The sequence below is a fragment of the Rattus norvegicus genome, chromosome 3 (genome assembly GCF_021556685.1).
Source record: "Rattus norvegicus strain SHRSP/BbbUtx chromosome 3, alternate assembly SHRSP_T2T, whole genome shotgun sequence".
NCBI lineage: Eukaryota > Metazoa > Chordata > Mammalia > Rodentia > Muridae > Rattus > Rattus norvegicus.
In genome coordinates, this window is record NC_141536.1 from 51341913 (window position 1) to 51368291 (window position 26379).

A 26379-nucleotide genomic window follows, 5' to 3' on the forward strand; every position below is an offset into this window, starting at 1 on the left:
GGCAAAGATGTGCAGTATATGCCACCAATTTCCTAAAGATAACTTATATAATGATTACTGCATGTGGAGTATCTTCAGACAAGCTGGCTTCTTCAGCAGGACGGCCATCTGGGCTTTTTTTTTCTTAATTCAGGAGCCAACAATAAAATGGCACAAATTGTTTTATTTCTAGTTTTAGAAATAAGGTCAGATTAACACTTCTTAGAAGAACATATTTCTTGAGAATTTTTCAAGCATTTTTCTTCCCTTCTCTTTCCAAGAAAAGCATGACTAAGTACAATGATTATTAATTTGTCCCCATAATGCTGACTAGCTAACGATTGACTACCCTGTAAGGACAGAGTACCAAATTCCCTCAATAGGTAGGAGAGAGCAGATTCAAGCCAAAGGAAAAGAGAAGCGTCATTCCACCCTTCATCCAGGGAGCAGAATAAATCACTAGGAAATGAAAGCCATGTCTTCTGCTCCGCATTTTCTCCACCTTACAGTCAAGCCCATCCATTTCCCTGCTCTCTTGGTTCCATCCCTAACGTTTCATTGGCCTGATCTCTGTAATCACCAAAGCAATGCAAATGAACAGCCTCCTGTGGGTTCCACTTCTAGACACAAGCTTATACGAAAGAAAAGGGAGCAAGTCATTGCTGCAGAAGTTCAATGCACTGTTTTCCCTCTGATCTACCTCAGACTAGACTAAAATCAATATCTAGAAGGGGTTAATATGCAGATATACATGAAGCAGGAAAAATTCATATCCTTAAATAGAAAATCTTCTTGGAAAGGTAAACATAACACTTCAGAACAACTATCTTTACATGAAAGCATTGCAAACAGGAAGAAGTACAAACGCAGAAATGTAAGGAGGTTTCAGTCACTTTGGTTCTACTGGCTACACACACGTGCGTCTGTGTGTCGAGCATATATATGAGTGCAAGCTTCAGTGTGTGCATGTATGCATGATGGCCTACATGTATGTGAATTCCTGAGGTCATCATCGGGTGACTTATTGCTGCTTGTTTGGAGAAATATCTCCACAGGAAGCCAGAGCTCACTGACGTGCTTAGTCAGCTGGCTAGTCAGCTGGAGGGGTTCACCTATCTGCCCCTTCATTGTGTGGATTATAATTGTGAATACTCAAGATTTTAAGAATACTTTCACTTTTACATGTGTGTAGTGTCTTTTGATCAAATCCACCCCTTCGAGACACACACACACACACGCATGTACTCAGGCATGCACGCACACACGCACTACCTTCACTCAAACTCACACCAGAACAGCCCTATCATTTCTTCCTCTCAACATCCCAACAGCGTTATCTCTTTGGTAAATACACTGAGTCCATTAGCACTGCCATGGGTCTATATAGGACCATCCCCTGGAAGACGGACAATCTACAAAAGGCCACATCCTAAAGAGAAACTAGCTATGAACCCCCATACCTTCTCAGCTGTGGGCAGGGCATCAGGAGGCCTTCATTCATGCCAGCATTCTGACTGATTGGGTTTTGCACAGGTCTTGTGCACGCAATCATAGTCACTATGAGATCTTGTGAGCAAGGGCCTTGGCAATTCTAGAAATCATTGTTTCAAGCAGTCCTCCAAAACCTTGTCTCTTACACACTCTTATGTGTGGTTGAGTAATGAAAAGGTGGGTCTTCAGTCTTACACAGAAGGCACTTAACCACTGAAATGTTTTCCCCAGCACTTGATTTTAATCTTTTGTTCATTACTTCATCAGGAAAACAGGAATGAAGTCCCTACCAAATATGGGAATCAATGTATAATGCAAGGAAAATGATGCGCATTTAGTCACTCATTAATGGACAGTTTATCGTGGTGTGAGATTTCTCTAGTAAAGAAAAATATAACACCGAAATTCATGCTAAGAAGTAGAAACCATCCACAAGCATTTAATGGTTCAACTTATTTGAACTTTTCATTGAAAGTTAAATCATTTCATCCAATTATTGATTTTTTTTAAAACGGGCCAATTCTCTAAGCTAAGGAATTAATTTGAAATGTTTAATAGGAGTGTAATTAAATTCTCAAATATGCCCAAATTCGCAGTATTTTCACTCTAATGATTATCACATTTCTTCTTGAATTCTGTTCATTCACAACTGCTTTCCTACTGGAAGTCATGGAAAATCTTTACAGCAATTTATTGCATACAGGCATACAAGACAGATTGAATTGGCATGACCCAAGCAAGCTCTCTCTCCATCTCATCCCTCCCCCTCTCCCTCTTTCTCTCTGTGCTCTTCCTAGACAGCTATCTATACGTGTACAATGAATGATTCTGTTTGTTTCTGTCATAGTTAATGTTTATATTGCTGGATAATCACCTTAACCAACTGCAACTTGGGGAGGAAAAGATTTGTTTCATCTTATGCCTTGTAGTCCATCATCCCGCAAAATCAGGGCAAGAACCTGGAAGCAAGACAGGATGCAGAGCCCATAGAGGAATACTACTCACTAGGTTGCTTCACAAGTCTGCTTTCTTCTATACCCCAGGACTAACTGTCCAGGGCTGACACCACCCACAGTAAGCTGGCAGCTTCCATATCCATTACCAATTAAGAAAATGCACCAAAGGATTGCCCACAGGACAAGATTATGGGGGCATTTTCTCCATAGAGGTTCCCTACTCCTAAAAATCTCCAGGCTGTGTCAAGTTGACCTAATTTTCTGAAGGGAAAAGGCAAGAGTGGATCTGGGGAAGCGGGAAGTAGTCGGTGTTTGATTATGAGGAATGAAAGGAGGAGAAACTGTGGTTGCAATGAAACGTATGAGAGAAGAATTTTAAAACAAGGCACACAATTTCCTATTGTTTTGTCACAAATGACCATGAGCTTCAGGAAAATTTTATCATGTAGTTGTAAGAGTTCTGCATCCCAAGGAGACTCATTGTGCAGAAGTCAGGGTGCCTTCTAGGAGAAGCTCCTACAAGCAGCTTTACAAGAGGATGTATCCCCTGCTTTTTCTGGCTTCCGGAAGACAGATCCGTCCTATATCACTTTTACCTCCAACAGTACAAAACCAAACTCTCTCTCTCTTCTCCTCCTTCTCCTTCACACACTCCTCCTTCCCTCTAACACTCCTCTCCTTCTTTTTCCTCCCACCATCTTCTCTGTCCTCCTCTCTATTATCTATCATCTATCTACCTACCTACATATCTATCTATCATCTATCTATCTATCTATCTATCTATCTATCTATCTATCTACCTACATATCTATCTATACGTACCTATCTATCTATCTATCTATCTATCTCCACTCTCTTCTCTTGCTTCTCTTCTGTTCTTACTCTGTTAATATCTTGTACCTCTCTTTCACATATGAAGTTCATGGGGACTGCAATTTAACCATATGAAGAATCTAGGGAAATCATCCCATATCAAGATCATTAGATCCATAGCATCAGCAAAAAAACTTCTGTTTTTTATATGTTATCACAGTTTCTAAAGGCTGGCATATAAACATCTTAGATATAGTTTGTGCAACTTAGGCTGCCTCTTCTCTTCTCCCTCTCCTGGGCTACTTCATGTATAAGATGCCATCTGGTATATGGTAAAAAAGAATTCTAATTAGAGAAGACCTGATAAAGAGAACAGAGCTTATCCTCTACAATGAAGTGAAGAGACACACCCTCACAGGCAAAAAAATAAAATTTCAATACAATTGGATGCAGGAGTGGAATCAGGGAAAGTTACAAGTACACAGTCAACAGCATGATGCATTTGGTGATGGTAAGATGATGGGGTGAAGGATTTAAGAGGCAGTCTGTTCCTATGCTAGACGGATGCCACAGAATCATTTTTATGCTGCTGTGGCATCCACTGGCACTCATTTTATTCCCTTGCCCTCCCTCATTGAGATAGGAATTGTGATTTATGCAAGATTGAATTGGATACCTGCTCATTCGTTTTATTATCTATTTCTTGGTTTTATAATACTCAAATACAGACAAGAATATAAAAAGACTCAAATTGGTTACATATTTGGCATGACAGGTGCACTTTAAATGCTTGGAGAGGTGAGTTTTTCTTATTAGCTGAAATATATGCAAATATTAAAATTATAGAAAAATGTATTCCTGCTAATGGATCTGAGCCTATGCTATGTCTAATGGTATCATTTTCTGCATGCAAATCCAAACTTGGTTATAGGTCATATATTTAGATTTGATAGAATTTAGCTCAGCACTTTCCCAACTCAATTCTAAATCAATTTCCCGAGTACTAAACAGTTGACTTCTTTATAACACATCCAGAATAAATAGCAGGGTGGCTGCTCTGTCAGTGTGAAAGAACTTGCCTTCTTGAAAGTGGTGGGCAAAGGAGAGGGGGATGGGGTGGGGAGTTCGTGGAGGAGAGACCTGGAAGAAGGAAAACATTTGAAGTGTAAACAAATAAAATGATTGATAAAGAAATGAAAAGAGAAAGTGGTATCTAAGACTCCTTTGGCCTTATAGAGACCCATGGGACACACCATCACATTCTTCGAACTGAATTGAAGCCTTTAGTGTTGACACTGTAGAAATTTCAGAAAAAAAAATAGTTCAGGTTGTTTTCCTTCTATAAAGTTTAACTTGCTATTGAACCTGGGGTCTCTTTGAGTCATAATCACCAAGGTATTAGCCATCTAGGAGTCTGTTTGTTATATCTGGATATGAACTAGTTCACAACAAGTTCAATATATCAGTGTTCCGCAGAAGAACAGAACTGATAGAATGAATTTTTATGTATCTAAAGGGAATTTATTAGATAAATTGACAGGCTGTAATCTGGCTAGTTCAACAGTGTCTGTCTCCTTCATGAAATGTCAGGAATCTACCATTATTCAGGCCATGAGGCTGGATGTCTCAGTTGCTCTTCAGTGTATGTCAGAATCGCAAAGAATTGGGTTCTCATACCAGAGAAGAAACGTCTGGGTGGAAGAATATGTGAACACGCCATTGAAACCGAAAGCAAGCAAAGAAGCAAACTCTCCCTCCTTTGTCTTTTTATCTCGGCTGCCACAAGATGGTGCAACCCAGATGTGGAGTGGGTCCTCCTACCTCAAATGACCCAATCAAGAAAAAAATTCCTCAATATTTCCCAAGCTTCTTGGGTTTTAGTTGATTCCAAATAAAGTCAATCTGACTACTGATATTAGCCATCAAAGTCCTCTCCTTGACTTTCCCTTCAAGTGCTAACTAAGGAAACTACTAGTTGCCTGGTCTGGGCACACGTGCTTCCTGACAGATGACTGAGAAGTGTGACTAAGCCAGGGAACTGGACACAGAGCACTGAGCCACTCCTCCAGGTGGGCAGCTCATGAGCCACATGACAAGGAGAAAGTTTTAAATCTTTCTGTATCTCTACTTCCTTGCCCCCAAAAAAACAAAGTTTTTTTCCCTGCTCTTATTTTCACTTGTAAAGCATTTCCAGTTCTTTTTCTCATAGTCCAATGGCGTTAACATTTGGCTGGCTTGTCGGTTATCTTTATCAAAATTGAATACTTAAACCCATCAGTTATTCTCCATCACTAATTTGCCTTCCTCCTGCAAATGGTCTAAAATATTTGATCCTGAATTTTTGTTTCCCACATCCAATCCCAGTTTTGTTCCTGCTATAAACTTTGTATAATTGTTTTGTTGTTGCCCTTGTTGTTATTGTTGTTATTGCTGTTTGAGGTGGGTTTTGTTTGTTTGTTTGTTTAATATCAGGACATTCTATTGAAACCATTTTAAGGTGCACCCATGGTCTTCTAAAGATTCCCATCATCTTAAAAATATTTAACTCTTCAACCAAACCTGTACTTCATTTCCAGTGTAGTGAGGGGTGAAGATATCCTAAGGGTGTCCTCAAAGTCACCGCCCAACCTCTCCCACACAATCGCTTGGCCTTGCTGCTGTTACATCCGTTCTGCATCTCCTCCTTGCACACAGGGCACAGCAGGCTTATCAGATGCCATCCCTGACAAGGCCACGTTGACATCACAGACGGCTTATGTGCTGCCTGCAAGTTCCAATGTACCTTGTACATGCATACTACCATTTGGGACTATAAATGTCTTCCTCCCAGGAGGCGAGAGCTCTGGAGCATAATGGAGACACACTGTGATTTTTGTAGATAACCTGAAGTAAATCCTGTTAGCTACCTTATTAAAATCATGTCTTCTTAATTTAGTCTTACAAAAATGATAGGTGGAAATTGCGGACACCCTTTCTCCCTGCTCTTCTTCTGGCTGCTGCTGGTGTTGTGCTTCTGTCCAATGATAATGTGCATACAGGTCCACGGTTATTAGATAGGTATTGTATTTCCTCAATAGATTGCTTCCGTATCTTATTCTGGATAATTTGTCCCCATGAAGACATTGCCTGCAAAGAATAGAGCTTAGGAAGTTTTTCTTTATTAGTATTTAATCTATTTCAGCCAGTCTTTCTTTCTAAATGGTTTTAGATGTATTGCCTATTTCTTATGAGTTTACTTTTATCTCTGTTTTCCAATATTAAGTTTGTTATTAATTCAAAACTACCACATTGGCTTTTACATCTATCTTCATGTGGAAGTACTATTTAAAGAGCGTTTCCTTGGTTTTGCCTGTTTTTTGTTTTGTTTTGTTTTGTTTTTGTTTTTTGTTAACATGGCTAATATAGGTGGTTTTATTCTTTCCCTCATAGTTTTCAGTTTAAATTCACATTGGTTTTTTTGGGGGGAGTCACACAACTAATATTCATTAGTTAATAATTGGTTCTCTAGTTCCTCATGATATTCAGTATATAAAATATAACATATAATTACATAACTATATAAACACAAATATGAATATATAAATACACACATATATATACATATATATGTATATAAATTCAGGCACTAAAAGTGTCTGAAGGTTGTTCTTTAATCACAGAAACTCTTCCTGTCCCTGGACAATTAGAAATTTCTGATTGCATCATAAACTTGAATTTTTCATGGGGTTGGGGATTTAGCTCAGTGGTAGAGTGCTTGCCTAGCAAGCACAAGGCCCTGGGTTCGGTCCCCAGCTCCAAAAAAAATAGAAAAGAAAATTTCACAATTGTTACTAATATATTGGTTACTAATATATTTGATTAAGTTAACTTTTGGGTTGCATTAACTATTTCCATTTATATTGAAACTTCATTTTAACCATGTATTTCCCCTACTATATCTTACAGTGTGATGTGTGCAGCTTAGATTTCCCTCTGATCTCTGTGTCTGCCATCTGCTTTCATGCTATTGCTAATATGTCACTCATTCTCAATCTGCAACCTGCCAGTGCCTTCCTACTGCTCACGTTTTCCTCAAGACTCTGAGAAGCTTTCTTTCCCTTTGATTTCACCTTGATATCTCTGCTAACAGGTTTTTAAGATTAAAAAGTTCATATATTTTCCATTTCACTCTATAGGGTTTTTGTTCTCTCAAGACATGCTTTTTGCATTAGTGAATATTGATACCCATTGTCTTCAATATTGGTTTTCACTGTGGCATTTAAATATAGTATATACCTTTCCATAGTCCATGTTGGATAGGAAAACAGGGAGATATGAGCCACATAAGTTTCAGTTATATGCAAATAAGCCAGTTTAACAGTGTCTAATGTCTAGTGCTTTTATTTCAACCCATAGAATCTACTGTTTTATTATGCACTCCTCCTTGCTGTAATACTTTTTCCAGAGCTAAGGTTTGGGAATATGCCTGCCACATTGCAAAAGCAATAAGAAGTATTACATTTAGAAAACATGCTGACAAGAAGTCTGGCTTTATAAAAGAGACAGTGACAAAGCACTTGTCCCTGTGAACCCTGCCACATTGGGCATTTTATGTGCGGACATTTTATGATTCTGGCGGCATTACAGAGTGACACATTGACCCTGAATTTATGTATCAGGCGGCTGGCCTTTAATTCACATTGCTACTGTATAAAGATATTAGGACTGAATTTGCAACTTTTAATATTGTGAAAGTAATTGTCGATGAGACATGCTTGCCACTTTTTGCTTTTATGTAACGTATATAATCTGTTTAACCCCAAACTGGAAACTCTCTGAACAGCTATGCAACAACAGTTCATATTAGCTTTAGGGATGACCCCTTTGGGGACGGTTGTTAATGAGAGTAGCTTCACACTGCTATGTGCTCTACCTTTGACCACAGACTCAGGAAAGTAAGAGAAACCCCAGGCTGAAATAATTTCATCCATTGTTCCTTACTATATTTAGCATCTGGCAGCTGAGACTCATTATTGTGTCCAAAGAACCCAAGACTGTTAAATACACAATCTTCCTTAATCTATTGTTCGGATGTGAATAATTGGTCAAGAATCCTCTGAGCACAAACATTGTACCAGTGTACTTTAAAAACTGCTGTAAACATGAATTCTCCAGAGAGGCAGGTATAATGAATTTCTGTGGCCTGGGAACAAAATGTCAACTGGGTTTGTTTATTTGTAGAAGTTGTAGGAGCAAAGCGTATGTGTAAATTCAAGTCCCATGATGTTTTGCGAGATAATAAAGCACGAAAGGACATGGTGACTTGAATTTTCCGTATTATGGAATGCATTATGTTACAGAGGTGATCACTGACGTCTTCTCCTAAGACAAATAGGACAATGAACGAAAGGCCTTCTTGTCTTCAGTGTCTGATACTTGCCTTCATGACACTTTTTATTTTTTAGTATTTAATTCTCTTTCAGAGTTATTCTGTGTGTTAGTTCTTTTTATGTGGTTTATTATGTCACGTAAAGAATTAATGTTTTAATGAATTGGCAATTGCGTTGGTATAAGCAATAAAAGAAACTCGGTGTACTTAGGGTATGATGGATTCTAAACAGAGTGGCGCCATTAGCTCTGGGAACAGCAGAGGACCCTCTGTCCGCCTGTGGATGGAGCTTTACTAGTCTGTACAGTGAATTAGCTGGAAGGCCAATGGACATAAAACATCTAACAATTGTGTGTGCATGTGCTCGTGCATGCATGTGCGTGCGCATGTGTGTATGCATGTGTGTGTGTGTGTGAGAGAGAGAGAGAGAGAGAGAAAGAGAGAGAGAGAGAGAGAGAGAGAGAGAGAGAGAGAGCCCTTAGTACTTATGAGGCTTCCTGACAGGACTTGTTTAAATATTTGGGGTTTCCTCTTCTCCACCTAAACCTTTCGACTTGTTCTCCGACATATTTACAATTGTTATCTTTTTTTTTTACTTTTCCACAGACACTATGTGATGAAGAACTTATTTATCTGTTCTCTCATTACCTTCTACTTTGTAAAACATTCTAAACTCACTGCGCTCTTCTCCAGAGTCCGTCTCACTCACTCAGGGTCCTTGCAGCTCACTGTCCCCTCTTCCTCCCAATGCATCCCTATGGAAACAGATGTCTGGTCAAGGTTGAAAGCTGTGTTAGATATGACCAGACCAGCACCATGGTAAGAGTCCCTGGTGCCTTGCAAGGGAATAAAGAAAGGAGCATCACTCAATTTCGCCGTGAGGAAACTGGAAGGTGTTGACTTAGAAGATTGACAGGCAGTGTGGCTTCCTGTTAGTTCACTGTGATTATTATACCATGCCCAGAGCTGAATATGCAGTTGCTTACGAGTGATGGACAGGAAGATTGGAGAGCTCATCAAAAATGCAGCAGCATCCTCACTGCCAAAAAGGCCACTGGGCAATGAGGTCCAAATCTCAGAGCACTCAGGCCACTGATTGCTTTAATAATAACTTTGGACATCTTTCTCAGAGCTTAAATATGGTAAGAGTTGAATATTTCATATATAAACACTATCTGTAAATTTTAGCAAAAATAAACATGCTAGATTAGGCCAAGATGAACCACAAAGGAGTGAAATTTGTGACTTTTATACAAAATATTTATATTCAGTATGAAGAACATTTAGCAAGTCATATGTGTGTGTATGTATGTATAATCTCACATGAAGTGAGACCAGTGAAATTGAAGATAACCGAATCTATCTGTGCAAATGAATTAAACACTCAAAAAATAGGATATATCTATTTTAGGATGGTGATTTGTGGGGATCATTTTTCTCAGAAACATTGTACACTTGTATAAATCAAACTTTGGGATGGCAGTTGAATTTCAAATAGCTGATCTTTGAGAGTACATCAGTGTACTATAGTCAATCTCAGTATTTATAGAATACAACTTCTTGAAACTCTATAGCTTGTACCTTATAACATGGCAAATAAAGTACCTTTATTAAAATATAAAATATTTACTTGAATAGAAAGTCACGAACACCTAGACAGGGAGCTGAAATGTAAGTTATTTTAACTACCTCTGAGTCACAGAAACTGTTCTTATCAGCCATTGTGTAAATAAATCTCAAAGACACCCAAAAATTAAAAGTGAACAAGCCAATAAAATGTTTTAATGTGGAGGCTGAGGACTGAAGGGAAAAAGGAAATGGGACGGCGTGTTATTGCCGGAGTGATTTAGGCCTTGGTCCAAAGTGGTTATATTAAACCAACCTACATAATAAAATACACCAAGCAAATATACATTCTTTGTCCCAGAAGCTACAGGCTCTAAGAGGGAGAAGCTTGGGGAATATGCTTAAGTGGTGAATATATACACATTCACACACACACACACACACACACACACACACACACTAGCACGCGTGTGTGTGTGTACACATGCACATGTTTGTGTGAACACACACAGACACACATTATCTTTATTTTTAAGATTTATTTATTTCTTTATTTTGTGTATATTAGCATGCTGTTGTTGTCTTCAAACACAGCAGAAGGTGGCATCGGATCCAGTTACAGATGGTTGTGAGACACCATGTGGTTGCTGGAATTTCACTCAAGACCTCTGTAAGAGCAGCCAGTGCTCTTAATCACTGAGCCATCTCTCCAGCCCACCCCCACCCCCATCAGACACACATTTTCAAAAGAATAGTAAACCATCTAGCAAAGTGCTAGCAGGAAGGCACTAGATTAAATGAGAAAACATGGCTTTGAAGCCAGTTCTGGCATATGTGATCTAACAGGGTCCAGACACATAACTGTGAGATCTCTTATATTCCTTCCATTGAAAGGTAATATTGAGACATATGTCGTCTTTTGTCTAAGGATGTGCTTAGATTGGGTTAGTCACGAGAATCCTTTGGCTTAAGGCTGCCATCATTCTGTAAACTAGCAAGCAGTCCTTTGCTCTGGTACCCGGTGTCCAAGTCTTCTATGGTGGGCAAATGGTTCAGTAGGAAAAAAGGCCAAACTCTGATGAAGCTGTTTCTAGTGATTCTGTTGTTGTTTCTTCCATAACATCTGCCTCCGAATGAAACGAAAGCATCTATAATCTTCAGCCTTTCATTTTAGCTATGTGTATCTTCTTCAGGGTTGAGCCTAAGGAAAGACAAAAAGAACGATTTTTTTACTTGCAAATAGTCCAACTGTATTGAAACCCTGCTGCTCAGGAATTTTGAGATCCTGGGAAGTTTTGTGTTGGTGTTTGTTGTTGATGCTGTTGTTGTTTTCATTACTATGCAATTTCCACCCATGTAAAGTTTAGAAAATAGCATCTATCCACAAGGCTGTGAGAGAAACCATGGGGACATTTATTCAGCATTTAGCATAAGGGCAACATATAATGATTGAAGAATGTTAACTGTTAGACTACGTATGTGTTAATAAGTCATCATTTCTCATCATACTAACCTCAGAAGTAGAAGAGATGGGCAATAATGTTTCTTTGAGGATATCTTCTTGTATGTATATTTTTTAAACCTTGCCCTGAAACTCTGGAGAAAAGAAATTGTCAGAGAAACGTGAAAGCACCGTAATACTTTGCAGTCCGGGTTAGGAGACAAGGACTCTAGAAGCTGTCGCTGTTCGTAAGTTGATGCTATTTTCTTCTCTTGCTGGCACCTATCTGAAAATGCTACATTTGTTTTCAGAGACCTTCAACCTTACTAAGCCGGGAGACGTGAGTACTGCTGGGACTGAGGACCAGTCGGATCTCCTAGAGGCGCTGTCCCTGAAGGAGAGGATGGCTAGGTACCAGGCAGCTGTTTCACGGGGCGACACCCGCAGCTTCTCGGCTAATGTAAGCAGCTCTGTAGAATTTTGTGAGAGTGATATGCATGCTGTCTGTCCATATTTCTCCATTACTTCTGAAAAACAAGAATAGCACTAGTTAAAAAACAAAATAGTTAAAAAAAAAACTAAAACAAGTACTAGGTAGGCACTGGGACAATTTTACAGCGGCACCAAAAAACAAAAAACAAAAAAAAAAAAAAAACAAAAACAAAAACAAAAAAACAAACAAAAAAACCCATTAAAACAGAAATCTAGTTTAGAACATCTGACTTGAAGCCTCAGATGTGCTGTTTGATGGTTGCATGAACTGGAGCTATTCTCTTGACCACTACCAGAGCTTCAGTTTTCTGCACTGAGGAATGGGGATAATATTGTACCATATCGGGGTCTTAGGGAAGAACCAAGGAATAGTTTATGTGGAAGGCGGGAGGCACTCCGTAAATGTGTTGAAATTGTCATCATTGCCAATTAACCTATAGCTACTATCCTCGGGAAGGTTGAGAATTCATTTCACATCTTAATAATATGGGCTTATGTGTGGCCTTCCTTGGTCTTGTGTATCATTCATTTAAATTCTCTCGCAGTATAATTTCTTTTGCTTTTCTCGGGATGCACCAAATCCATTAGGTGAAGCTTAATCAACATAGAAATGAGAGAGATTATTGATGCAGGCACTTCTACTGAACCAATTATGATTCTGAGAAACTCTGAGATTCAGAAAGAATGTCAGTTTGAGAGACAATCCGTAATGAGTGATGTTCAAAAGAATTTGTAGAATTCTGTAATCTGTGTCATTCAACTTAATGAAATATAAGAACGTTCTTTTATAATTACAATCCCCAAATTAGCCATGTGTGTGAGACAGACAGACAGACAGACAGACAGAGAGACGGAGAGACAGAGAGATGGAGAGACAGACAGACAGAGAGGGAGAAAGACAAAGAGACGGAGAGATGGAGAGACAGGGAGACAGGGAGGATCCCAAAGGTAGGATTTAAAAATAGCTACTCAACATTTACAATTTATTTAGAAGCAAGGCTGACTGTGCCAAACTCATTAGCAGCCCTGCAATTGCAGATGACATTTAAGTTTTTACATAGTCATTAAAGTACATTTTAGATACTGCATAGATTTGAAATGAGTGCAGAGAAGTGACATGAGTAACTAGACCACTTCGCAAATGGTGGGTCAGCTCAACACCATTCGGCTAGTCTTCTTACTGTGCGCCCCCTGCTGGGGATTTTAAACCGTGACTACAAGGGAGTTTTGTTTTGTTTTGTTTTTGTTTTTGTTTTTTTTTTTTTACTATATATTTCTTTACTTACATTTCAAAGGTTATTCCCCTTCCTGGTTTCCTGTCCATAAACCCCCATTGCCTCCTCTCCCCTTCCCCCATACGGGTGTTCTCCCTATACATCCCCCTTATTGCCCTCCCCCATATTCCCCTGCACTGGGGGTCCAACCTTAGCAAGACCAAGGGCTTCCCCTTCCACTGGTGCCCCAACAAGGCTATTCTCCGCTACATGTGCAGTTGGAGCCCTGGGTAAGTCCATGTATCGTCTTTCGGTAGTGGTTTAGTCCCTGGAAGCTCTGGTTGGTTGACATTGTTGTTCTTATGGGGTTGCAAGCTCCTTCAACTTTCTCAATCCTTTCTCTAATTCCCCCCAAGGGGTTCCTGTTCTCAGTTCTGTGGTTTGCTGCTAGCATTGACCTCTGTATTGGACATGCTCTGGATGTGACTCTCAGGAGAGATCTATATCCAGTCCCTTTCCGCATGCATTTTTTAGCTTCATCAATCTTATCTAGTTTTGGTGGCTGTATATATATATGGGCCACATGTGGGGCAGGCTCTGAATGGCCATTCCTTGAATCGCTGCTCTAAACTTTGCTTCCATATCCCTGCCTATGAATATTTTCCCCTTTTAAGAAGGAATGGGAGCATCTGCATTTTGGTCATCCTTCTTGAGCTTCCTGTGGTCTGTGGATTACATCTTGGGTAATTTGAGCTTTTTGGCTAATATCCATTTATCAATGAGTGCATACCAAGTATGTTTTTCTGTGATTGAGTAACTTAACTCAGGATGATATTTTCTAGTTCATTCCATTTGCCTATGAATTTCATGAAGTCATTGTTTTTGATAGCTGAGTAGTACTCCATTGTGTAGATGTACCACATTTTTTGAATCCATTCCTCTGTTGAAGGGCATCTGGGTATACAAGGTGGCTTTACAGTGCTAAGAAAACAGTCAATATCATGAGGTATAAAATAAAAACAACAACAAGAAAAATTATTAATTTGCAAGCTAACAGACTGTTTATAAGACCAGAAGATGCCTCATTCAACACTGGCTATTTGGTAAACAATAGTTTTACTTAGGAAGACTCAGATTGTTTCCCATGAATGGATGCCATAAAATCATGATATGATTTGTATTTCTAAAGTTACAAAAGTAACTGTTTTAGGGGTTGGGTATTTACCTCAGTGGTAGAGTGCTTGCCTAGCAAGCACAAGGCCCTGGGTTTGGTCCTCAGCTCCGAAAAACAAACAAACAAACAAACAAACAAAAAGTAACTGTTTTAAATGGCCACACAGCCCGTCTGTAAGGCAAATGTTTCTAGTAATCAGCAATAGTTCTAAAAAGGTCTTAACTCTGTTTAGTCATTATTGAACTCTGCTATGTTTCTGCTGCCGGCTTCCCCTTTAGCTGAGAGGAATGCCAACATCACCCTGGTGTCCTCAGTGTGAGATTACCCTCTGCTCATTGTGGGGTTTGCATCTTTAAATCGGCAAACTACAAAATACTACAAAGGAGAAAGTGCTGTGATCTTTAAAAACTAACAAGAATAAAAAAAAAACTTTTTTTTTGTAGTAGTAAACCAACTGTTTCTTTTTGGAAAACAATCCTATCAGGAATGTAGTGGGATGAAGAATATTTCTATCATTTTTGATGCTTTGTTACTGTTTCCAAACAAAATGCTTTGAACCAGAATCATTTCTCATGCTTCATAGGCATCTGACGGTCTTTACCACAGTGATCACAAATGAGGTGTAACAGCCCGGCCTGCCTGCAAGATTTAACTCAGATCTCATTGTAAACTGGAATTGGCCCTGCCCTGACTCATAAATTGTGAAGAATGCACTTTTGGATTTGATTCACTCCCCGTGGAGGACGGCGTGTTGTATCCGGAGGCTATCAAATGTCTCACTAAATCTTTATTCTTTGATACAAAATAAATAAATAAAATGGATACAGATAAGTTAAATAATCCTATTCAATAAATAACAGAAATTAAGGCTGGTGTGAAAATGTTTTATATAAAGGCCCAAATTATAGGTAGAAAATTCAGTGAAATTATTTTTAAAGGATTGCACAATTATGAAATCAAATCCCCAGATTCCTGATGCCAGTGCTCTTGTAACTATAAAGTTCCTTTTACATACGAGAGAGTATCATGGCCCTCGGACTACCATACTCAATTTGCCTCAAATGTTATGACCACAGAAATATGGCAACACAGAACATTGATGAGCTCACAAAGCTCCCAATAAATATAGGGGGAAAAAGTAAATTAACAGTTTTGTTTGTCGGTGGTGTCAAATGCTTCATCCCTTAGCCCAATGAGGCCACTTGTGACTCTACACAGCTGCTGTGAGCATTGCAAATGGAGAATCTGGAAGTCACCGGTTCAACCCAAACTGACTCCAACGTGTCTCAAACTTGCTCGAACACCTATCAGTGACCAACGGTGTCCCCTTGTGTTAACTGTCAGCTGGTGGTGGTGGCTCTCCGTGCACGCAGTGCTCAGGGAACAGGGGCAGCCTGTGGGTGGCCCTAAAAGAGAGAGGGGCGTAAGGCGTACAGAACAACCAATTAAATGCCAGATCCTACGGTGTAACTCTTTATCTTTTCTAACACAGACCATACATTTGTAACAAAAAAAAATATTTCTCTGTCCAGTTTATAGAATAGAAGTTTCGGGAACTATAGCTAAGCTTTTATCAGAGCTAGGATTAAAATCGCCATGTGTCGAACTTCCCAAACTATGTTCTTTCTTGTTAGTCCTGCCCCGCCCCCCCAAAAAACCAACATTCTATGTCATTGATTAGGACTTACATCTTAAACTGACGGCCGTGTGATATATTTACCTAGGTCTAACTGCTGAGCATTTAAATTAACTCATTATTATCGACATATCCATTAAATTCCAGATCTTATTTCCCAGTCGAAACCCGAGAAACGGAATCCAAGTAAATATAAAAAGATTTAACACAAACCAGTCTAGTTATGAGGTCATTAAAAACAACACAGATTACTTGCAGCATTCAGAGCACGGTGCTAAACAAAGCGAGAGCACTGGAGTGATCCTGTGAGCAGGTGTCACTCCAGCAATGGCCTCAAACTGCATATCCGGTAGTCTCACTTGGGTAGACCTTCTCTAGGAGACTACTTCAAGGATATTTAAGAATCATTTTTGTCCTCCACTGGGGAAATCTATCTGACTGGGTTTGGCAAATGGCTAGAGTGTGTCACAGTAGGGCCAACACTAGCTAAGGTAGCAATGTTTATGTTTATGAAATCCAGCACCTATATGTGCTTGTGTATGTGTAATGTGTCTACTCCCAAAGTAGATGTCAAAGGAAAGGAATGGATATAGCTGTATTTCAATCCACATGGTAGGTAAGAAGCAAGCTGTACAGTTCTTTGAATTAATGATTATTGGAAGAGTATCCAGTTTTTGACACAGTAAATGGGGCTTAAAAATTAATTTGCAAATGATTTTGCATATTGAATATGTTTTTAGATATGAAAGTTCTTGACAATAATTACATTAATTCCTGTAATTTTAAACTTATATTTTATTTGCATATGATCTTCCAAGGAGAACATTTATTCCAAATAAATTTGGAATAAATTTAGGGTTAAAGGAAATAATGTGGTCTTAATTCGCCCTTCTGTTTCTTTACTTTTTTAAATTTCAAAACGGATATAATTTTCTCACGTCCTTAACAGATAGCAAATATCAGTAATTGGGTAAGAATTATATTTAACGTTTTAAACAATTGCAGAGTACCTATGGAATACATAGAAAGTAGACAACTGTATCTCTTCCCATTGAGCAAACACTCACATTGTGAAATGACTGAGAAAGCATGAAGCCAGAGAGAAAGTTGCTATGGCAATGCAAGCACCTCACTGTCTGACAGGAACTCATACAACTCTGCATGAGCTCAGACTAGTACTTACATATCATTTCCTAAGAAATTTTTCACAACCTTTCAAGAATCTCCCATATTTTGGTTGAAGATTTCAGGCCCCTGGGTACCCAGATTCTGACAGATGTGACTCCATTGGTCAGGACACCTGTGACTTATATAGTACTGCACTCCCTGGGCTATTTATATCAGCACTGGTGCAGACCTCAGGAGTCCTGCTGTGGTATGAAATGTCACCGAATCTCCATCCACTCTCATGTAGAACTAGAAGTTTCCCAGGCAAAGGGCTGGCATGGGCTCAGGTTGCTTGTCCTTGGCATCCCATCTGGGTTTGCGTGCCCGCGGGGCTAAGGAGGTTGTGGTGTCATCAGAACCAAAGCTCTAGGCTCTTTTACACTTTCCTGTGAGTCCTCTGATCTGACAAGGTTCCTGGGTGCCCTGCAAGTTCTTTCCCAAACTATGTGCTGAGATCAGTTTTCTTGTCTAAAAATATGTCCTTCTACTCAAATCTCCTGTTCCTGCCACTTGGTCCTGACATGCCAGTGCTCAAAGCAAAATTGAGACGTGCCAGTTCTGGTGAACAGTAGCGGTTTACCTGCCTATCCTGTTGATCTAGCAATTGAGACAGACAGGTGCCATTCAGATTAAGATTCAGACAGACAGATTTAATACATTCCCTTAATGGCCTGCATATAAGGACATAAGATGTTTCACATCTCTAAACCTCAGGTTCTTTAGATTGAAATGTAGAAATGGATGTCTGTGACTCACAGGATACGATGAAGCACGATTTGATAGAGTATGTATGAATGCATGTGAAAGCCCCTGCCACCATACCTCCATAAGTGGCTGTCTTTACTGACAGTTTCAAGCAGTTTTACATAAGCCCCTTTATTTGGTGTATCCAAAATAGTTGAAATAAAGTTTGCTGTTACTAAAAACGATTCTTTTATAATTATCCGTGATAACGTGTCTGCTGCCTGTACAGATGTTGGAAACTTCATTGACAGCTTTACTTTGAGTTATAACTGATTTCGTTATTTTTATACCCACCAGTCATCCCCTATAATATTGGAGGAATGCAGTACCCAGTCTAATCTAGATACCAAAATGCATCTGAAACACGGTGGTTTTGCTCAGTCACAGTTTTGGAGGCACAATATAGAAAATGTCAGGTAAAAAGGAAAACAACTGGACTGTTTCATTTTAGGGGAAAGGCTATGGCAATCGTTTTGTGTAAATATCTCTCTTCTGGGGTTCTATCCATCAATCATGGCCAAGTATAGTGAAAAAGTAACCCAAGAACACTATATATGCAGACAAAACCCTGAGTTACCTTCTTAACTCACCGTAGGTCATGGAAGAATCAGACTTGTGCACCGTGCCTGGTGGTTTAGCCAAGATGAAGAGACAATTTGAAAAGGATGAAATGACTTCAACCTGCAATGCCTTCTCTGAGTATCAATACCAACATGAGAGCAGATCTGAGCAGGTAATGCCATCGTGGGTGATATGCAGATCATTTAGAGCTGAATATGCTTTCACCAATGCAGAAATACTCCCTCTGTGGTGATAGAATTATTTTCACTGCTCATTTTAAAAAAAAATGATCATTTAGAAAATCGTTTAAGCATATTGATATGTTGGTTTACTTACTTAGAATATTTTGCTATGTGAGCGATGCTAGAATGTTCTCTTTCAGAGTCGTACATTTCAGACAGAAATGAAAGTTAAATAGTATAACTTACTCCACAAGCAAACAGAAATGCTGAGAGCAATGTTTGCACGGAGCATCTACTGGTTGTGATTCATGATAAACTATTTGCTAGCTGTGTGCATCATTGGAATATGTAGCAATCTTCAGAGTTTGTTGTGGGGAGTTTTATCTTGTTTTCTTTAATCATCAAACGTCAAGCAGTAGACCCCAGATGTTACATAAAAGCACGTAATTTGACTTCTGTTGCATAAAACTTTCCCATTTCATTACCTCGGGTATCATAGATCATCAAATATTTTCATGAGATATAATGGTTTTTAAATGTGAAAACCCAAGTCATAAAATGCATCAGACAGGCCTTGGCACTCAAAAAAAATTCACAACTTCATTGTGAACAGCTGTACTGCAGGCCTTTGTCTCCCATGAGAAAGGAAGCAAGTGGGATGCGAAATTTTGTGGTAAGAAACAGAGAGGGTGTGTTTTATTTTCTAAACCCTGAAGAAGATGCAGAGTTAAATAAATTTTATAAATACAAACCAGTTGGGTGCTGTGTGGCAAGTAGCTAAGGCGTCAGGTGAAATGATTGAAAGTCCAATATCTTAACAGCAGTTTTCCAGTTCTAGCTTTATCTGGAGGGTAAAACTGTGTAATATACTTAACTAAATATGTTTATGGGAATAATTCTTTCTAATGATGCCTAAGAGCATAGAATGTGAGCAAGAGAGTAAGACACGATGTACCTGTGATTTCATGGATAACTATCAGAACACAGGAAACAGAACGGGTCAAGTGTAGACCATGCATTTAACTGAAAGATATCAAGACATAAAATATAACTATGTTAATAACTTAAATAGCTAACTCCTCGCAGAAGCAATAATATTTCTGTAGTTACTTTACTATTGGGTAAATCACATTATGTGTCCAGATTTGTGGTTCGTATGTCAGAGTTCAGTCCAGCCTCTACCACCCACCTATTTGAATGGCATGGGCTTAGAGGCCTCTTCATTGGTATTTGCACTTTGCAGTCACATAAAGCTTTTCCACTCTAGTTGGGCTTAGTTTAACACTATATTCTCTATTCTGAAATTCTCAATAGCGTTTGAACAAATAACTCCAAGTTTTCATTGTATCCGAATATCTACATCATTGTGGAGTTACACTCACATCTGGAAGCACAAAATAAATCTACGGTTCACCAAATCTCAGATTAGTAACTGGTTTCAGCTCCTGTGGTATATGAACACCGACTCGGACTGTTCGCTGATCATTACGTTTTGGGAAAGTTTGCAAACAGACGATGTATATTAGTAGCTGGAAAGTTGGCAAAGTGTGGCCTCTTTATGGTAGTCAGGGCACAGATAGGGGTCCAAGCTCCTATTCCTTTAGTTATCTGTGTGACAGCAGGGTCTTTCACTTCTTGGCAACTTAGTTTCCTTATTTGTAAAATCAAGATTATTATAGCATATAGCTCCTGGGCTTATTTACAGAAATAAATTGGTATTCATACAGATTGAAACAAAGCTGAGAGCTTGAAGTGGGGGTCGATCAGTGTTGGAAAGTATATACTGTTTTTACATCGACATCACGATGCAGTCATGTGATCCTTGACTTTGCAGTTCCTTGGGCCTATCCTCTTTTGGTTTCCGTAGGCACTGCACACACATGAAGAGACGTACACACAGACAGACAGGCACACACACATGCACACACACACACACACACACACACACATACACATAATTAAAATAAAAACGAAAACTGTAAATGGCAAGCCAATGCCTAGAACATTGTATGAACTAAGTGATTCTTTTGTGCTGTGAAACACTGAAGCACATTGAAGCAATGAAAACCACGCACAGAATATTTAGATTTAGTGACCTGTCTAAGCTTCAGTTTTATCATTCTGCATTTAGCTATAGTAAAAATGTCTGACAATTCCCCAAGGATAAACACATCTAAGCCACTACAATGCACTTCACAATATATGGCAATCACAAATAGATTAAACTTGTAAGCAGCATTGATTGCCCACTGCATGTAGAATCCTGTGAAATAAATCACTTCTGCCTTAAAAAAAAAAGAAGGCATTAATTTAAATCGATTAGAAATATGAGATAAATGTCAAATTTGGTTTTAGAGGAGAGAAAGTGAAACCTGTCTTAGATACCCACTTAAGCTTTCCAAATGGCCCAAATGCATCCGAAATATGTGTACTTTTATCCCCAGGGATGGAAGAAAATAAACAGAGCATTAATTCTGCCTGTACACAAGACATCGTTGGCTCGGTTAGCATTTGCAATACTTTGGCTTTATTGAAAGTACTTGGTACCCAGCTCCCTGATCAGTCCTCCTTTGCTCAAACATATTTAATTGGGTGACATGCAGTAACTAATATTAATTGAGAGATGGATTTAATTAGGATGAAAAATAAAGAACATTGGTGTTGGATTTCTGACAATATTTAATGTCACCGTTAGTAATGTTTTCATTAGTTGCAATAATTAAGTCCAATCTGCCCCTTTCCTTCTTGTTGTATTGAAGTCAGAGGGTTCAAGGTAATTGGCTCTTTGGTAACCATTTGTCTTAGAGATAGGGTTTGAAAACGGAGCTATCCGAGAAAGGTTAAGTCCTCCATATTCGCTTTACACCTGCTGGAAGGAGAACTGTTGGTGGCTTTTCATGTGACAAAATGCCTGATGGTAGAGAAGGTACGGTTTATTTGGACTGACAGTCTCAGGGGATTCAGTATCTTATGGTGGACAAGGCAACTGTTGTGGCTTGGTCTGTGTCAGAAGACTGTTGCTTCTCACGTCCTAGAAGATCAGGAAGCAGACAGTTCAGGACTGCAGCCGGAGTGAGAGATGAGCAGTAGCCCTCCCACTGCCAGCATCCGCAGCCTTCTTCTGCTAGCAAGGCAACAAATCAAAGATTTCAAAACTTCCCAGAACAGCGCCAAAACTGGCTAGGAAAGAAGTGTTCGAACCCATGAGCCTGCATGTCGCTCAGTGAACCAAGACACCAGAACATTCATTGATGCCAGAAGTGTGAAACAAGATAATGCCTCGTTGGCATATGTAGTGATGCCCAGGAAATTAGAGGAAGGAAGCCACCTCGATCCCTGAGAGAAGTGTTTAGTAGCAGGACAAAATTGACTTTTGAGTGGGAGTAGAGTATACCAGCAATTCCAGCACTCGGGAGATTGGAACAGAAATAGTCCAAGTTTGAGGCCAGCCTAGTCTATTGGCAAGTCGCCAGCCCATGCTGCATAATGAGACTGCTTATATACACACACACATACACACATACACATACATATACACATACACATATACATAGAAATCTTCATAGGGTTTCCCTGCTGGTTATTACTGGTTTTTAACAGCACTCACGGAGACTGCCATTAAAAAAATTGTTTTTCCTTCTAGCAGGAATGATTGACATATGTCTCTCTCCAAGGATAATGAGCCACTCAGAATACCTCCAGTTTATTTATGTCAGATTTACCCTATCAGCCCTTTAATTTTTTCCACTTATGAAGAATGAGTTTTCAGCATTCTATACTAGAAAAGACAGTTGATCCTTCATGCTAAGAGCCAAATACCACTCAAAGGAACACTTTTTGACTTTTAATTTTTATGGTTTAGATGTGTTCATTTCTATGAGCGTCTTGCCTACAGGTATGTACATGGACTTTATATGTGCCTAGTTCCTACAGAGGTCAGAAAAGGGCACCAGCTCCCCTATAATCTTAAAAATTCAGCTGTCTCAACCTCAGATGTGGACCTCATAATGTGTGTGGAGCAGAGGGTGGCACGGACGTGTAATGGAAAAGAAACTGTCGTTGTCTCCCCATGCTCATGACCGTGTGCCAGTCTGGTGTTCTTAGGGCTTTTATCCTGTTCTTTTCCTCCTTGTTTAGAAGCTTCGTTAACATATGATTTGCATACCATGCTATCCACCCACTTTATGGGTACAGTTCATTGACCGTTTTATACACTTGTGGAGTTATTTTATGTCACTGTAGCCTAGTTCTAAAATATGCCCAGACCCTCCAAAAGAATCCTCAGACCCCATGGAGCTAGCCTGGCGCTCTGGGCCCTCTTCTCAGGCTCAGTATTTACCTTGAGTATTTTTACCTAAATGTCGTCATTCTCTTGCCCCATCTTTGTGGAGAGCTGAGGAGCCCTCTAATTGTTGTGCCCCAGAAGCCTCTTTCTTTTGGAAATTGCTTGGTTTCTTTCAGTTTCTTGTCTCACTCTGTGGCTTAAGGGAGAAGGAACAGATGGGGCTCCAAATGTTTTGGAAGGGCTCACCGTGGTGGAGCACCCAGGAAATGGTTTCCCTGTGGATCTGATGCCCTGAGCCTCAGCATGAGCTGAAAGCCTCTGAGTCCCTGGCCCTGACGCCATCTCAGATGTGCCAAGTGGTGGCGCATGCTTTTCACATTCATCTGCTGCTGCAGAACCGCAAACGTAAACAGAAGTCCTCTGAAAGACTTCATGGCTCTGACGGATCCCTGGACACCGTTAGTTCTTAGACCAACAAGAAAAGATGTTTCCGTCAGCTCCAGATAGATGCAATCTGACGTGCATCGGTTTGGGGTCTACAAAGGTGACCTGTAATTATTTTCAAGTAAGCTAAATGTATTTGTATCAGTTTTTTGTGCCCATGGCCAAGTTACTCAGATTTAAAATTACCTTTAGTGTATTCCACAAATATCACTTTTCAAGGTCATAAATTTGCCCTGAACCGGATCACTATTGAAACAACAAGTGTCTTGTATTATAGTTCATTTGCATGCAGTACTTTAAATGAATATTATAACTAAAAATATTAACACTCAAAATAAGGCAATCTGGAGTATGTTTGGCCTCTGGCTCCGGAGTCAGACAACTTGGGTTATAATCTCTCAGGGTCAGCCACCTGTCCTGTGCTATATTGCGCTGCTAAATGCAATGCTACAAACTCTCTTAGTTATAAGGATTTAAATGCAGAGCTCACCAGTTCTGGCTGCTAGTATATAACATCAAGGCCCAGTAAGGGTTGTTTTTTTTTTTTTTTTTTTTGCTACACCTTAACAGGAATACAAGAGGAGAGAGGGAGAGAGAGAGAGAGAGAGAGAGAGAGAGAGAGAGAGAGAAGAAGAAGAAGAAGAAGAAGAAGAAGAAGAAGAAGGAGGAGGAGGAGGAGGAGGAGGAGGAGGAGGAGGAGGAGGAGGAGAGGGAGAGGCGGAGGGGGAGGGGGAGGAGGAAGGGGGAGGGGAGAGGCAGAGGGAGAGGCTGAGGAGAATATGTGTGGTGGAAGACAGGAATAGCTGAGCAGTTCATATATGTTAGGCACTTTACTTTGGATAATCATTCTTTACTTAAAACATGACTTTTTAAAAATCTTTATGTGAGTGTAAGGGCACAAAGAAGCCTTTTGTTACACCTTAACATTCTTGTGGGCTCTTTGTGTAGCTCTAGGTAACAACTGTTTCTTGGGAACTCCGGAAATAATTGGGAATTAGCTTAAAATGAGCATACCTGTCTGTGCTTTGGGCAAATGTTGTTCTGGAATCGTCAGAAACACTGCTGAGTGCACATTTTGAAAAATTAGAGTAGTAAGCAGGTCTTCCTCTGAGGAAAAGTGCCCAGCCCTCATCTAAGAAATGAAAAAGATGAGGAGTCAAACTGCTCAGAAGACAAAGGAGAGGGGAGAGGGTAAAGCCTCCTTTGTGCAGGCATTGCATGGCTCCACCGTGCCGCCGTGAAGAGAGTTTGGTTTTTAAGTGGAAGCCATTGAATAGGCTAGCGTTGGCTTTGGAGACCACTTTGTTCACAGTATTGTGACAAGACATATGAGAAAAGAAGATGATTTAGTTAGTGTATGAATGGAACCAGGCAAAAGACCAAAAGCTCTACTACTTGCAGAAATGAAGAAAACAGGAGGACTCACAGAGGTGGTTTGCCCGTTTCTACTTAGACTGAAACCACGGCACTGTAAGGTGCGATTCGCAGCACATTTCAGCTGTCGGGTGGAAGGAAAGAACGTAACCTGTGGCACTCTATGGTTTGTGTAGTTGGGACAGTGACAGAGGTATTGCCACATTAACAGAGTCCGTAACAGGTTGCCTGTAACAGCGCTGCTTAGCTAAAAATTAAAACAAAGGATGAAGCTTTCACTGTTGCTATCTTTTTGTTTGTTTTGCTTTTGTTTTGTTTTAGTTTGGGGTTTTTTTTATTAGTTTGTTTTCTAAAACCAGCCCTTTAAGCTGTTTATCCTCTATAGCTCTTCCTCAATGTCTCTGGTTTAAGTGGCAAAGCATTGCCTAGTGCTGACTCCGAATGAGAAGCCCAAGTGTTTGCTAAATGGTGCTCCTGGCCTCGCCAGTTCCCATCTGTAATGCTCGCATAGCTGATCTGCAGGAGCTGCTCTGGGCAGACTTCAGTTGACTATTATGAGAACATCCGGTTGCTGACTATGCCTTAGGCAGTCATTATAACTCTACACGGTCCTTCTATATTTCCTTCAGTTTAGAGAAAAGGAAAGGTGCGGACTCCAAACCCGTTGTGGTCTTATAGGTACAAATTTCATGAATCGACTGCTTTTCCTCTACCCTGTGTTCAGAACTTTTTCCCAGGCTCGTGAGTAACCATTTCCTCGGTGCCTTTCCTCGTTAAGTGTCAACACCCATGGCACTCTTGCTGTATCATATTACAGCTGGTCGTCACCAGTTGTCTCTTTCACTGACCTTCCCCCACCCTCCTGCCCCCATACCCAACTTTCTGTATCTCCATAGGTCATGATACAGTCGCAGACTATTTTTAATAGAAATTGAATCTCATGAGATTATAGTCTAAGAAAAGCTCCTGTGCTCGAGTTGGGAAGTGCATTAACCACATTTTGTGCTTGCTACCAAAGTGTAATAGGAACCGTATTTCTGAAGATGGAAGATAGGGCCGTCTTTTCTATAAGCCTGCCTTACTACTGCCTGGACTTAGTTACAGGATACAGTGGTGGGTTTGTAGGAATCTGATGTCTGCTGTTTCCATAAACCTCTAAGCCTGAAGCGGGCTTCCTATTCAGCCATTCAGACATCCTGAAAAGGCACTTCCTAATCTTATGCCTAAACCTAGTCTATAAGAATGAAATCAAAGCATCCTCCTTGTTGGTCTGGGTCTGAGAGTCTCAGTAGGAATTTTGGCATTGAAGCCCATTTCCCTTGGGCCAATACAGTGGAATTTCCTGGAAACTCTGTGCTGGTTCCAATTAATTCATTGGATAGATCAAGGATTGGAAGGATATGTCTCTCTGAATCATTCTTTTGTCTGAGTATTTGGTTGTTTATTTATTTGTGAACAACAAAGTCTTGTGTAGTCCAGACTGGCCTTGAAC

The 26379-nt window shown here is 39.8% G+C and overlaps 1 protein-coding gene across 2 annotated transcripts in view; it reads left to right on the plus strand.

Annotated features, from left to right (window-relative positions):
- The window catches only part of Xirp2 (xin actin-binding repeat containing 2), a 93560-nt gene that overhangs the window by 17380 nt on the left and 49801 nt on the right, over positions 1–26379 (plus strand). For both annotated transcript variants that reach the window (NM_201989.2, XM_087651690.1), the window contains 2 exon segments: positions 11926–12074; positions 18637–18774. In NM_201989.2, the coding sequence (NP_973718.2) occupies positions 12018–12074; positions 18637–18774 (195 nt within the window). In that variant the 5' untranslated portion in view covers positions 11926–12017.